At 39.8% G+C, this 13,247-nt stretch overlaps 1 protein-coding gene across 1 annotated transcript in view; it reads right to left on the bottom strand.

Moving 5' to 3' along the window:
• Window positions 1–7,137: 7,137 nt before the first annotated feature.
• The window catches only part of SNX19 (sorting nexin 19), a 98,829-nt gene continuing 92,719 nt past the window's right edge, over window positions 7,138–13,247 (bottom strand). Inside the window, exon 11 of the mRNA XM_023734045.1 lies at window positions 7,138–7,232. Coding sequence (XP_023589813.1) covers window positions 7,171–7,232 — 62 coding nt within the window. The 3' untranslated portion in view covers window positions 7,138–7,170. The remainder of the gene's footprint in view (window positions 7,233–13,247) is intronic.

Genomic DNA, 13,247 nt, shown 5'->3' with positions numbered 1-13,247 from the left:
GGTGTCTACTGATTATTTTTGTAATATCATCAGTTTGTAAAACAGTAACTGCTTTCAAATTGAAAACAAACAAACAAAAAAGATGAAACTAGTTGCAGTTGAGCTGATTCCAACTCATGATGACCCCATGTATGTCAGAGTAGAATTGTGCTCCATAGGGTTTTCAGTGGCTGATTTCTTGGTAGTAGGTTTGAGGTACCTCTGGGTGGACTCAAACCTCCAAGCTTTGAGTTAGTAATCAAGCACTTAACCATTTGAGTCACCTATGGCCCACCACCAGTTTTTGTAAATGAAATTTTATTGGAACACGATCACACTCATGCTTTTGCATATAATCATGCTACCATGCTATAATGGCAGACTTGAGTAGTTGTGACAGAGACCATCTGGCTCACAAAGCCTAGAATATTTACTATCTGGGTCTTTACAAAAGAAGTTTACTGATCTCCATCCTAGAAGCAAGAAAATCTGGCTTTTCTTTGAGATTAAATTTCCAGGAAATCACAGTTTTGACTAGGAGAAACTAGATAAAGAGTTATAGTGATCCCTTGAAGCAAAAGGATATTATGTTTCCTCATAGATTTTCAAAGTATGTTTAGAGGCAGACCTGAACAAATGCTAAAAGGAAAGGTAGATCTTTGAAAGTGAAAAAGTTACTCAGAGAGAAAGGACAGTGGTAGAACATTCTGGCTTAGAAGAAAGCCACAGAGAAGCAAGTAGAGAAATACGGATGAATCAGGGGGACATTATTCTAAGGGCTTTGAGGGTTTCTTAAGTTGTTTTTTTTTTTTTTTTAATAGAAATTCCTCCTCCTGTATCCTGAGGTGTAATGCAGAGAGGGCATGGAGCTTGTGCCACAGGAAAATATTTGCACATACTAACAGGTATAATTTTTGTTCTCAGTAATTCTTTTCTTTAAACCAGAGAGTTAACACAGTCAAATACAGAGTGTAGTGGAATTCCTGGTCTTTAATTCTAACATTGTCTCTTTAAACTTGTAGCAGAGAAAACAATGTTAAGAGTTATTTGGAAGAAAGGAGTGACTAAACAGATGGGAAAGAAAATAAAAAAAGGCCCAAAGCCGTACCTCAAAGGTTAGACAAAACTGCTCTGGTGGGTCAGCTAGGAGAGGGGGAGAAATAAAGGGAGAGTAGTTATTCTGGCTCAAAATGAGACAACGGGCAAGGAGGGACTACAAGCGCAGGGTTAGGGTTAGCAACAGGAAATGGCTCAGCCTCGGTCCATGAGCACCGTCTTTGGTTAAGTGCTCGACTGCTAGTCGAAAGTTGGCAGTTGAAAGCCACCTAGAGGTGCCTCAGAAGACAGGCCTGGCTATCTGTTTCCGAAAGGTCACAGCCTTAAAAACCCTATGGAGCAGTTCTATTCTGTGCACATGGGGTCGCCATGAGTCAGAATTTACTCATGGCCAACTAACAACAACAGGGAGGCACCCAAAAGGTGAGCCAGGATCCCACCACCCGTTGATGGGTATGCACTCTTCTGGCCCGCGGTGCTGCATTAGATGACCTCCTTGTTCCCCACTGATCATTCAGCAGAAAGAATGAATGACCATGGGTGCCCTGAAATGTTGACCATCTCTTTTTAAACTGGTCCCCTTTCAATGGCTAAGGGCCTGTATGAGCAGAGAGTAGGGTCTGGGCCACTGTAGAATGCGAAACGGTCTGGAAGGACCTGGGGCTGGGAGTCAGGGACGAGGGGCAGAGGATGACATCAGCTCTAGATCTCTCCCAAAACTAAGAGCGCCCTATTATCACGTGGTAATTGTTAGGATGTCATTAAGAAGTTGATGTGCAAAAGTTTTAGGGCGTTTATCTTCTGACTGTTAGGTTGTTCTAAGGTGTATAATAGTGATCAAAGGCCTTCATACATGTGAAGTGCTAAGAACTGTGCCTGCAGACCAAGTAAGTACTCAGTAAATGGTGGTGGTGGTTGTTAGTTGCTGTCCAGTTGGCTCCAACTCATGGCAAACTCATGTACAACAGAACAAAGCGTTGCCCAGTCCTGCACCATCCTCACAATCATTTGTATGCTTGAGTCCATTGCTGGGGCCACTGTGTAGTGCCTTCCAACTTAGGGGCTCAGCTTCCAGCACTATATCAGGCAAAATTTTATAGTGATTAATAGGGTTTTCAATGGCTAATTTTTGGAAGTAGGTTGCCAGGGCTTTCTTCCTAGCCTATCTTAGTCTGGAAGCTCTGCTGGTATTTGAAATACCTGTGGCATAGCTTTCAGCATCAGAGTAACATGCAAGCCACTACAGCATGACCAACTGACAGGTAGGAGGTTGAAATAAATGGTAGCTATTATTATTTTCATTGTTGAAGCACTAGCAAATTTGATCTTTGCCACTGTTTAATAAAGAAATTCTTTTTTTTTTCCTTTAAAACAAACATAAAGCACATAGTCTAAAAAGTCAGAGTAATTTCTGATCCTCACCTCTGGAATGTCCTTGTCCCAATCACGTACTCTCCCTCACTCCAGGATGAACTCCTCATGTGGCAAATGCAGAAGGAGCTGATTGCTCAGGACAGTCTGCGAGCTGATTGTGCAGTATCTGCTCTTTGTTCCTATTCCTAAATGAACAATGTAAAATTCCCCAAGTGATAACATTTAGCAACTTCCTCCCTTTTCTTTCTCTTGGTCTATTTTACATTTGCAGGATAAAAGAAATGTAAATTTTAAAATAATAATGTATTTTTAGAGGCATAATGGGGTTAGTTTGGGTAAAACAACCGATTTCACATCATCTGCCGAAGAAATCTAATAAGGCTTGGAGTTCATTGGGGAACCGGAGAATATTCAATTTTATGAGAGGATTACATTTTTATTGAATTACGTCTTTATTCAAAGCTCTTTGGTTCATATGCTGAAATGGGAATTTTAACTCAGTGATCTTTGGACTAGTAAAATTCAAACCATGATGAGAATCTTTTGATGAATAGGTTCTTTTATTGGAGACTCTGTTGGGGTTTGAGGGCTGGCAGACACTGGATGTTCCTATGTGATGAGGTTGGTGGTGGCTCTTGACCTCTTATACAAATAGCCAAAGCAAGTGTATTTAGTGCCCTTAAGTGACTCAAGGGCAGTGGAATGAATAGTGAAAAGGGGATTCAGGAAAAATCAGTTTTAGTTATGGTTTTGACACTAATAATTGAGGCTCCCACACTTTTCTGGACTTCAATTTTATCATTTGTAAAAATAAAGGTATACGATTACTGGTGATTCCAAAATACTGATCTGGTGTCAAGATAGTTACTTAACACTCCCCCATGGGAGGTTGTTAAAAATACAGATTTCTTGGCAAAAGCCGGAAACAGCCTAAGTGTCCCTTAGTAGGGGACTGGTTAAATAAGTATGGGTGTAGCCAACCGTAAGTGCCCTTTAAAAAGAGTGAAGTAGATCTGCATGTGCTGATATAGAAAGATCTCTCAGGAATGTCTTTAAGTGTAAAAAACAAAGTGAAGATTAATGTGCATGGCTTAATGTCTCTTGAATAAGTAAAAATGCAGGTATTTAGGCAAAAACTTGTTTTTGCTTTTTGTTTACTGAAGAATATAGAAGAAACTATTACCTTCTTATCTTTGTAAATTCTAAGACAATTCCACATATTTTAAGGTATTACTACTACTAATAATGATTATATCAGCTAAGGGCTGGTTTATGTCACCTGCTCTGACGCCTTGTTTACCTTGTACCTTCAACAAGTATCTATCCGTATGTTATAACGAGAGGTCACTTGGAATTATGGGAGGCACACTGGACGAGCAGTAAGTAGATCTGAGTTTAAATCACGTACTAGTTGAGTGAGCTTGTGCAAATAGCTTCACTTCCCTGGATCTCAGTGTCCTTATTTTTAAAACTGAGTATTTGGACTAGTGATAAAATTTGGTGGTTCCATTTTAATTTGCACCAAGTGTTCATTGTTGGGGGAGGGGGCACAGACACACAGAAGCATACACACACATACACTCAAACACAGAAAAACGAGTAAAGAGCACGTGCTAACACTCAGAGATTACTTTAAAGTACTTTCTTTGCTAGACACCATAGGGAATAGAGAAGAAACCACCTCTGTCCTTGAGAAATGGTATGATCTCCTGTGGGAGACAAAGTGAATTTTCATGAAACAACTGGAGAGTAGTATCAGGACACATTAGAAAAATCCTGGGGGATTTACCTCTCTTCTGGAGCTCACTTTAAATATCACTCACCTGAAACAAAAAGAAAACCAGACTCAACAATAAAAGTAAAGCCCAAGTCCCTTAGCCACATTTGCACTGATCTGTAAAATAAAAGGTTAGACAGATGATCACTAAGTTCCTTAGCAGTGATGAAATTCTCATTCTACAATCTCTGAAAACAGATCCAAACTGAACTATTTTTCCCTCTAAAACCAGATTCCTCCATGTTTAGTAGGGCCCTCATTTCAAATTTAGGACTTCAACAACCCCGTACAAGTCCAGTGCACAAAATTCCCCAACGATAAAGCCAGGGAGAGGGCGCTGCACTGTGCCAGCTCCATTGTCTGGGCCCCACTGCCTCTTGGCTCTGCCCTGTCTGGACAGTGCAGTGTGAGAAGGGACTCAGTTGGGACAGCCAGGGGGCTGTCTGGCCTGCCGAGTCACAAAGACCTCAGTGAGTGTTAGCACCCACACATAGCAGAGTGCTGGGCAGGTCAGACTTGACGCCCAGCTTGACCTCCTTGGCAGCTGGAGTCAGATAAAGCTGTGATTGAGTTGGGGATTTCTTCCTGACAGTATAATGGATGGTTATAATTAGGGCTCACTGTGAGGATAGGGAGATACATAGACTCTATTGTAGGGAGGCTAAATGCTATAAAGGCCAAGGCATGACAGATGCTCAAAGTGTTCCAATATGTGGGTCTGTAGGGAAACATGCTCTCTGAGCATGATCAGGTATACTGTTTCCTGATGGTGCCGAGCCTGAGAGCTGTGGTCAATGGGAGTCTCTGTAGTGGAGCTTCCATTGCTGAGTCTTGCCTAGAGACTAGCACCATGAAGTCAGAGTCGAGAAGATAAGCTTTGCAGCCTGAGATGTTCTATGTGGGAGGTCTCAGGAAGCGATCAACTTTCTTTTCTTCTAGAACCACCCTCACCCCTCACTAGTAACAACAATAACCAGAGCACGCACATAGTTTTTTAATGACAAAATTAATCAATATTTGTCAGATTTGTTTATGTTTCATTGTCAAAATGATGATTCATGTAAGTGGCTGGAAGCCCAAGACAATCTCTGGGACTTTGTAAAGGCCTTTTTCCTAGAAGAAAGAAGTCACAATGTGCTAGCCATAAGATCCTTCTTGTAATGATCAAAACTACAGTGAGTAATGGCAATGACGTTCTCATAAAGGGAAACAACAGTTGATGTTTTGGACCGAAACCCGGGGAGTCAGTCACTTAGGGTTGTGGGCTGAGCTTGGAAATACTCTCACCTGGTCGCTCCACGACAGTGGGTTTGGTTTGGGTCACAGCACTAGTGAGTTCACTTCCTGGTAAATGTAGACATTGATAAAGTAGGCACCTTAAAGGAGAGTCATTAATCAAATAATTAGATAAGCCCAGGGTTGGAAGGGATTTTGGAGGCCATAGAGCCCAAAGCTTGAATTGTCTCTGATATTCCTGCCAGATAGCTGACTCGCCTCTGTTGTAAGCCTTCTGGGATGGGAAGCTCTACCTCTGTACACTGCCTGTTCAGATCTGGGCAGCCATGAGTTTTAAAACATCTTCCTAATATTGAGCTAAAATCTGTTTCCTTCTACCTCCTCCTGATTGGACTCATTGTTCCCCTTGTTGTCATATAGAACGTGCCCAAGTCCCTGTTATATAGTATGTAACTAGGATAGGCTACCTAATTTGCAGTGCCCTGTGCAAAATGAGGGAGACCCTGGGTGGTGCAAACGGTTAACAAACTCCCCTGCTAACCAAAAGGATGGAGGTTTGAGTCTATCCAGAGATACCTTGGAAGAAAGGCCTGACTATCTATTTAAAAAAAAATCAGCCATTGAAAATACTATGTCTGACACATATGGGGTAACCATAAGTTGGAATCGACAGCAACTGTTTTTTTTTTTTTTTTGGTGCAAAATTAAAATGTAAGTCCTTTGTTAAAAATTGTTAAGAATTTCAAGATGGAGACAGCAGAGAATTAAACCCAGTGCGGAGAGCTCCCCCTTGCATGGCCCTGTGAGGCTGTACAGGTTGCACATCCATGAACCAGACCTGTATACAACACCTTGTTGTGTTTTGTCTTTGAATGAACTGCATTTGGTAGAGCACAAACAGCAAGAAACTCTATATTTTCTTCACTCCTTATTATATTCTTTTTCAATTCCTTCCTTCCTTCCTCCTTAGAACATTCTTGTCAATTGCAGGTATTAAAAAATATAGTGCAGTCTTTTATCAACCTCAAACTCTCATTTAATCACTAATGTTGCCCCTCCCCTGCTAGGCCTGGTTGGAGCTGGGAAACCTGCAAAGATCTGCTTTTTCTCTTGTGGTTCTTCTTGCTGTCTATGCTTCCTTCCAACTCTTTATGTTGTCACTGGCGCTTTCAGGGCTGGCTGAAGGGGAGAGGGAGAAAGGCAGTGGACAGAAAAGGTCTTCCATACTTGACCATACAGATGTTGTTTGGCATAAGTACCCTTCGTGTTGAGGATACGCAGGTGCTCTTTCTCTCATGGGCACTTTGGTGGGTTCCTCTGAGATCCTCCTTCTGGGAACTTTCAACTGCAGTCATCTGGTGTGGGTGATGCCTCTTTTGGATGACTGCTTATGATATCCTCCCAATCCATGGCTGGGTCTTCTGCTGGGCCATTAACCCGTGGGCTCCAATCCCCGCTCCCCACTTCAGGTGGTCCTCTTGGGCAGAGAGTTTTTCCAGTTGCTTCACGGCTGGCTCCCTTTCTCAGTGTCCATATTTGGACTTCGGGATTTGTATATTTTTGCCCTGCTTTTGGTGTCACTCACGTCACTGCAGCTTTCTCTTCATGCTGACAGCACAGGCCTCCCAAGCCTTAGTCTCTTTCCTCCAGACTTTCTTTCAAGTGTGAGTCAGATACCAGTTCCAGAATCTCCCCCAAATTCCAAAGGACACGTTTCAAACCCTCTGGTAAGTTCTTGGAAACTCATGTCAACTTGCATGAGTGGTGGAGGACTGGGAGGGCACTTCAGCTGTCTTAGTTTCTTGTGCTGCTATAAAACAAATACAACACATGGGTGGTTTTAAAGAACAGAAATGTATTTTCTCACAGTCTGGAGGCTAAAAGTACAAATTAGGGTCTCTACCCTTCTTTGTAGGTAGCCCTGGGTGTTCCTTCGTTCTTGGCAATACTTACACGGCATCGGTCTTCCCCAGTTTGTGCCCATGCATATGTCTAATCTGCTCTTTTAATAATTCAGAAGGGATTAGACATAGATTAGATTAGGTTTTGGACACACCGTACATTGGTATGGCCTCGTTAACATAACATTAGAGAGTATCATGGTAGGTGATTGCATTACACTATGTCATGTTACATTACATCCAAGGTATAGGGGCTAGGATTCCAACACATATTATGGGGGGACACAATTCAATTCATAACATCAACATATAACTCTCTTAGTAAAGAAATTTCAGATTTTATTGCTCCTTCCTAATGGAATCTTTTTTTTTTAAAAAAAATAATATTTTATCGTGTTTTTGGTAAAAGTTTACACAGTAAATTAGGTTCCCATTTGACAATTTCTATACAAATTGTTCAGTGACATTGGTTACATTTTTCATAATGTGTCAACCTTCTCTTTAATTGTGTTTCAGTTGTTCCATTTCCAGTGCTGTAGTTTCCCTGCCCCCTTCTCATCTTTGCTTAGGGTAAATATTGACCTTTTGGTTTCATATAGATGGTTTTTTAGTACAGCACCTTACTTATGGGTAATATCTTTTATTTTCTGTGCTGCTCTGTTATTTTGGTAAAAGGTGATCTCAGGGGATAGTTTTGGATCAAGGTTTAAAGAGTATCTCAGGGAGATAGTCTTAGGGAATCTTCTGGTCTCAACTGGTGCAGTAAGTCTGGGCTTTTTAAGAATTTGAGTTTTGTTCTACATTATTCTCCCATTTTATCCAGGACCATCTATTGTGACCCTGGTCAGAATGATCGGCAGTGGTAGCTGGGCACTATGTGGTTCTTCTGGTCTCAGGGTAGATGAGGCCGTGGCTAGTGTAGGCTATTAGCCTTATAGACTCGTTTCTTATATGAGTCTTTGGTTTCCCTCTTACTCTTTTGCTCCTGAAGAGTAGAGACCAATCATTTTATCTTACATGCTTGCTCACAAGCTTTTAAGACTCTGGATGCTACTCACTTCACTAGGATGCAGGACATGAACTTTGTGAACTTATTATGCCAATTGGCTGAGTTGTCCTATGAGACTAAAGTTCTAAGCCTTCAAACCTAGAAAACCAATCTTACAAGGTGTTTGGTTATGTCTGAAGAGCATCTGTAGTTGTGTCTTCTATGAATTTATGTGCCCGCACACACATATCTGTACTTACATGCACATAAATATACTTCTATCTGTGCACACATATGTATACACCTGTACCTGATCATGAAGCCCTGGTGGTGCAGTGTTAACAGCTTGGCTGCTAACCAAAGGGTCAGCAGTTTGAATCCACCAGCTGCTCCCTGGAAACGCTATGGAGCAGTTCTACTCTGTCCTATAGGGTTGCTTTGAGTCAGAATCGACTCGATAGCGGCAGGTTTGGTTTGGTATTTTTGGTACCTAACCATATACCTATATGCCAGTACACATATATATGTGACCATACACTCATTTTTTTGGTCACTGTTTGTGTTCTTGCCAGATTATACATGTCAAATTTTTGAGTACAATCATCCTTTTCTCTGAGTGCTTCTCAGCAACATCATTTACTTTGGTCAAACTGTGCTCGCTACACCCACATTTGATGCCACTTTTCCCATCACCAAAAATAACAAGTATCTACGATCTAGAGCATGATTCCCCCTCCCCCCACCACCTAATAACCACCAGTGAACATTGGACTTTTTATATATATCTATCCTTATTTTCTTATAAATGTGGGATCATACATTATTTGTCCTTATGTGATTGACTTATTTCATTTAGCATTATATCTTCCAAGTCCATCCATGCTATATGTTTTACGGAGTCATCATTGTTTTTTTATAGTTGCATAGTATTCCATTGTATGCATGTAACACATTTTGCTTATCCATTCATCTGTTAATGGGCACTTAGGCTGTTTCCCTTTTTTTGCTATTGTGATTAATATTGCAATGAACATAGGTGTGCATTTTTCTGTTCATGTCCCTTCTGTTAGGTCTCTAGGACATATATCTAGGAGTGGGATTGCTGGACCTTAAAGTGGTTCTATTTCTAGTTTTTTGATGAAGCACCATACCATTTTCCACAGTGGTTGTACCATTTTACAGTCCCACCATCAATGGATAAGGGTTCCAATCTTGTCACATCCTTGTCGACATTTGTTGTTATCTTTTTTTTTTCAGTTAGTGCCATTTTAGCTGGGGTGAGATGGTATCTCATTGTAGGTTTGATTTGCATCCCTCTAATGGCTAATGATCCTCAACATCTTTTCATGTGTTTGTTGGCTGCTTGAATGGCCTATTATGTGAAGTTTCTGTTCATGTCCTTTGCCCATTTTATAATTGGAATGTTTGTCTTTTTGTTGTTGAGTTGTTGAAATTTTCTATAAATTTTGGAGATTAGCTCCTTATTAGATATGTCATTTCTGAAGATTTTTCTCAGCCTGTAGGTTGTCTTTTTATTCTCTTGATAAAGTATTTTGATGAGCATAAGTTTTTTTTTTTTAAATTGTACTTTAGATGAAAGTTTACAGAACAAACTAGTTTCTCATTAAACAGTACACATATTGTTTTATGACATTGGTTAACAACCCCACAACATGTCAACATTCTCCCTTCTCCACCTATTGCCAGCTTTCCTGTCCCCTCCTGCCTTCTAGTCCTTGCCCCTGGGTTGGTGTGCCCCTTTAGTCTCATTTTGTTTTATGGGCCCGTCTAATCTTTGGCTAAAGGGTGTACCTCGGGAGTGACTTCATTACTGAGATAAAATGGTGTTCAGGGGCCATACTCTCAGGTTTTCTCCAGTCTGTCAGGCCAGTAAATCTGGTCTTTTTTTTCGAGTTAGAATTTTGTTCTACCTTTTTCCATGAGCGTAAGTTTTTAATTTTTATAAGGTCCTATTTATCTGATTAGTCTTCTGCTACTCGTCCATTTGTTGTTATGTTTGTTATCCTATTTTTCCAAAAGATTACATCCCATAGTTTTCTTCCAGGAACTTTATAGTTTTACATTTAACATTTAGGTCTTTGATCCATTTTGGGTTACTTTTTGTGTATGGTGTGAGGTGTGGGTCCTGATTCAGTTATTTGCAAATGGATATTCAGTTTTGCCAACACCATTTACCAAAAAGATTGTTTCTCCCCCATTGAATGGACTTTTACCCCTTGTTGAAAATCAGTCCATAAATGGATAGATTTATTTCTGGGTTCTCAATTCCATTCCTTTGGTCTGTGTGTCTATTGTTGAGCTAATACCAGGCTGTTTTGATTACAGTGGGTGTTGTGGAGTATGTTTTGATCATGTGAGGCCTCCTGCTTTGTTCTTCCTCAATATTGCTTTGGCTTTTCTGGGTATCTTTCCTTTCCATATAAAGTTAGTCATTAGTTTTTCCATTTCAGTAAACAATGTTGTTGGGATTTGTATTGGGATTGCATTGTATCTGTAGATCACGTTAGGTAGTATTGACATTTTTACTATATTAAGTCTTCCAATCCATGAGCACAGAATGTCCTTCATTTATATAGGTCTACTTTATTCTCTTCTAGTAGTGCTTTATAATTTCCATTGTTTAAATTTTTTATGTCCCTGGTTAAGTTAGTTCCTAGGTATTCTATTGTTTTGAAGGCTATTGTAAATGGTGTTGTTTTCTTGATTTCCTTTTTGGAGATCTTATTAGTGTAAAGGAACCCAACTGATTTTTGTGTGTTGATCTTGTACCCTGCAATGTTGCTGAATTCTTCTATTAATTCCAGCAGTTTTCTTGTGGCACCTTTAGGGTTTTTATGTATAGGATCATGTCATCTGCAACCAGAGATAGCTTTACTTATTTATTTCCGATTTGGGTACATTTATTTCTCTTTCTTGCCTTATTGCTCTGGCTAGGAGTTCCAGTGCAATATTGAATAAGAGTGGTGATAATGGACATCCTTGTCTTGTTCCCTTTCTCAAGGGGAAGGCTCTCAGTCTTTCTTCATTGAGAATAATATTGGCTATTGGTTTTGCATATATGCCCTTAATTATGTTAAGAAATTTCCCTTCTAATTCTCTTTTGCTGAGAGTTTTTATCAGGCAAGTGTGTTGGATTTTATCAAATGCCTTTTCTGCATCAATTGGTATGATCATATGGTTCTTTTCCTTTGTTTTATTTATATGGTAAATTACATTGATTGATTTTTTAATATTGAACCACCCTTGCAATGCTGGTATGAATCCCACTTGATTGTCGCATATCATTTTTTTGATATGTTGTTGAATTTTGTTGAAAATTTTTCTGTCTATATTCATGAGGGATTAAAAAAAAAACAAAAAACCCATTGCCATCAAGTATATTCTAGCTCGTAGCAACCCTATAGCACAGAGTAGAACTGCCCCATAGGGTTTCCAAGGCAGCAAATCTTTATGGAAACAGATTGCCACATCTTTCTCTTATGGAGTGGCTAGTGGGTTTGAGCTTCCGGCCTTTAAGTTAGCACCCGAACACTTAACCACTGTGCCGCCAGGGATATTGGTCTGTAATTTTCTTTTATTTGTGATGTCTTTGCCTTGTTTTGGTATCAGGGTGATGCTGGCTTCATAGAATGAGTTAGGGAGTAAATTTCTTCCTCTTCTACGTTTTTGAAGAGTTTGAGTAGAATCGGTATCAACTCTCCTCTGAATGTTTGGTAAAATTCCCCAGTGAAGCCATCTGGTCCTGGACTTTTATTTGTTGGTGGTGGCGGTGGTTTTTTTGATGACACCTTTAATCTCTTCTTTAGTAATGGATCTGTTTGATTTTCCACCTCCGTTTGTGTTAGTATAGGTAAGTAGTGTGTTTCTAGGAATTTGTCCATTTTATCTAGGTTTTAAAATTTGTTGGACTACAATTTTTCATAGTACTCTGTTATGATCCTCTTTCCCTCAGTTGGATTTGTTGTAATGTCTCTGGTTTCCTTTCTTATTTTGACTTTTTGCCTCTTCTCAATTTTGTCTTGTCAATCTAGACAGTGGTTTGTCTATTTTCTTGATCCTTTCAGAGAACTAACATCTGGTTTTGTTGATTCTTTCTATTGTTTTTCTATTTCATTTATTTCTGCTCTGATCTTTATTATCTTTTTTTCTGCTGGTAGCTTTGGGCTTCATTTGCTCTTCCTTTTCTATTTGTTCAAGTTGTTGGTTTAAGTTATTGAATTTAGATCTTTCTTCTTTTTTAATGTAGGCATTTATACCTAGGAATTTCCCTCGGAGTACTGCTTTTCCTGTGTCCCAGAGGTTTTCATATGTTTTTGTTATTGTTTGATTCTAAATATTTTTTAATTTCACTTTTGATTTCTTCTGTGAGTCAATAATTTTTAGTAGTGTGTTATTTAGTTTCCATGTAATTTTTCCCGTTATGTTTCCTGTTCTTCATTTCTAGCTTCATACCATTATGATTAGAGAAGATGCTTTGTATGATTTCGATCTTTTTTTTTATTGTTGTAGTTAAATGAAGTTTACATTTCAAGTTAGTATCCCATACAAAATTTTATACATACATTGTTATGTAACCCTAATTGCTCCCCCCATTCTGCGACAGCACACTCCTCCTTTCCACCCCTGATTCCCCATGTCCATTCAGCCAGCTCCTAACCCTCTCTGCCTTCCCCTCTCACCTCTGGACAGAAGCTGCCCCTTTGGTCTCTTGTATCTACTTGACTAATAGGCACACTCTTCACGGGTATCACTTTATGTCCCACAGTCCAAACCAATCCCTGTCTGAAGAGTTGGCCTCGGAAATTGTTTTAGCTTTGGGCTGATAGAGAGTCCAGGGGCCATGCTTTCCATGGTACCTCCAGTCTCAGTCAGACCGTTAAGTCTGATCTTACTAGAATTTGAGTTCTGCACCCCA

The sequence above is a fragment of the Trichechus manatus genome, unplaced genomic scaffold, assembly GCF_000243295.1.
Source record: "Trichechus manatus latirostris isolate Lorelei unplaced genomic scaffold, TriManLat1.0 scaffold00064, whole genome shotgun sequence".
Classification (NCBI taxonomy): domain Eukaryota; kingdom Metazoa; phylum Chordata; class Mammalia; order Sirenia; family Trichechidae; genus Trichechus; species Trichechus manatus.
This window is presented reverse-complemented; position numbering and strand designations above follow the sequence as displayed.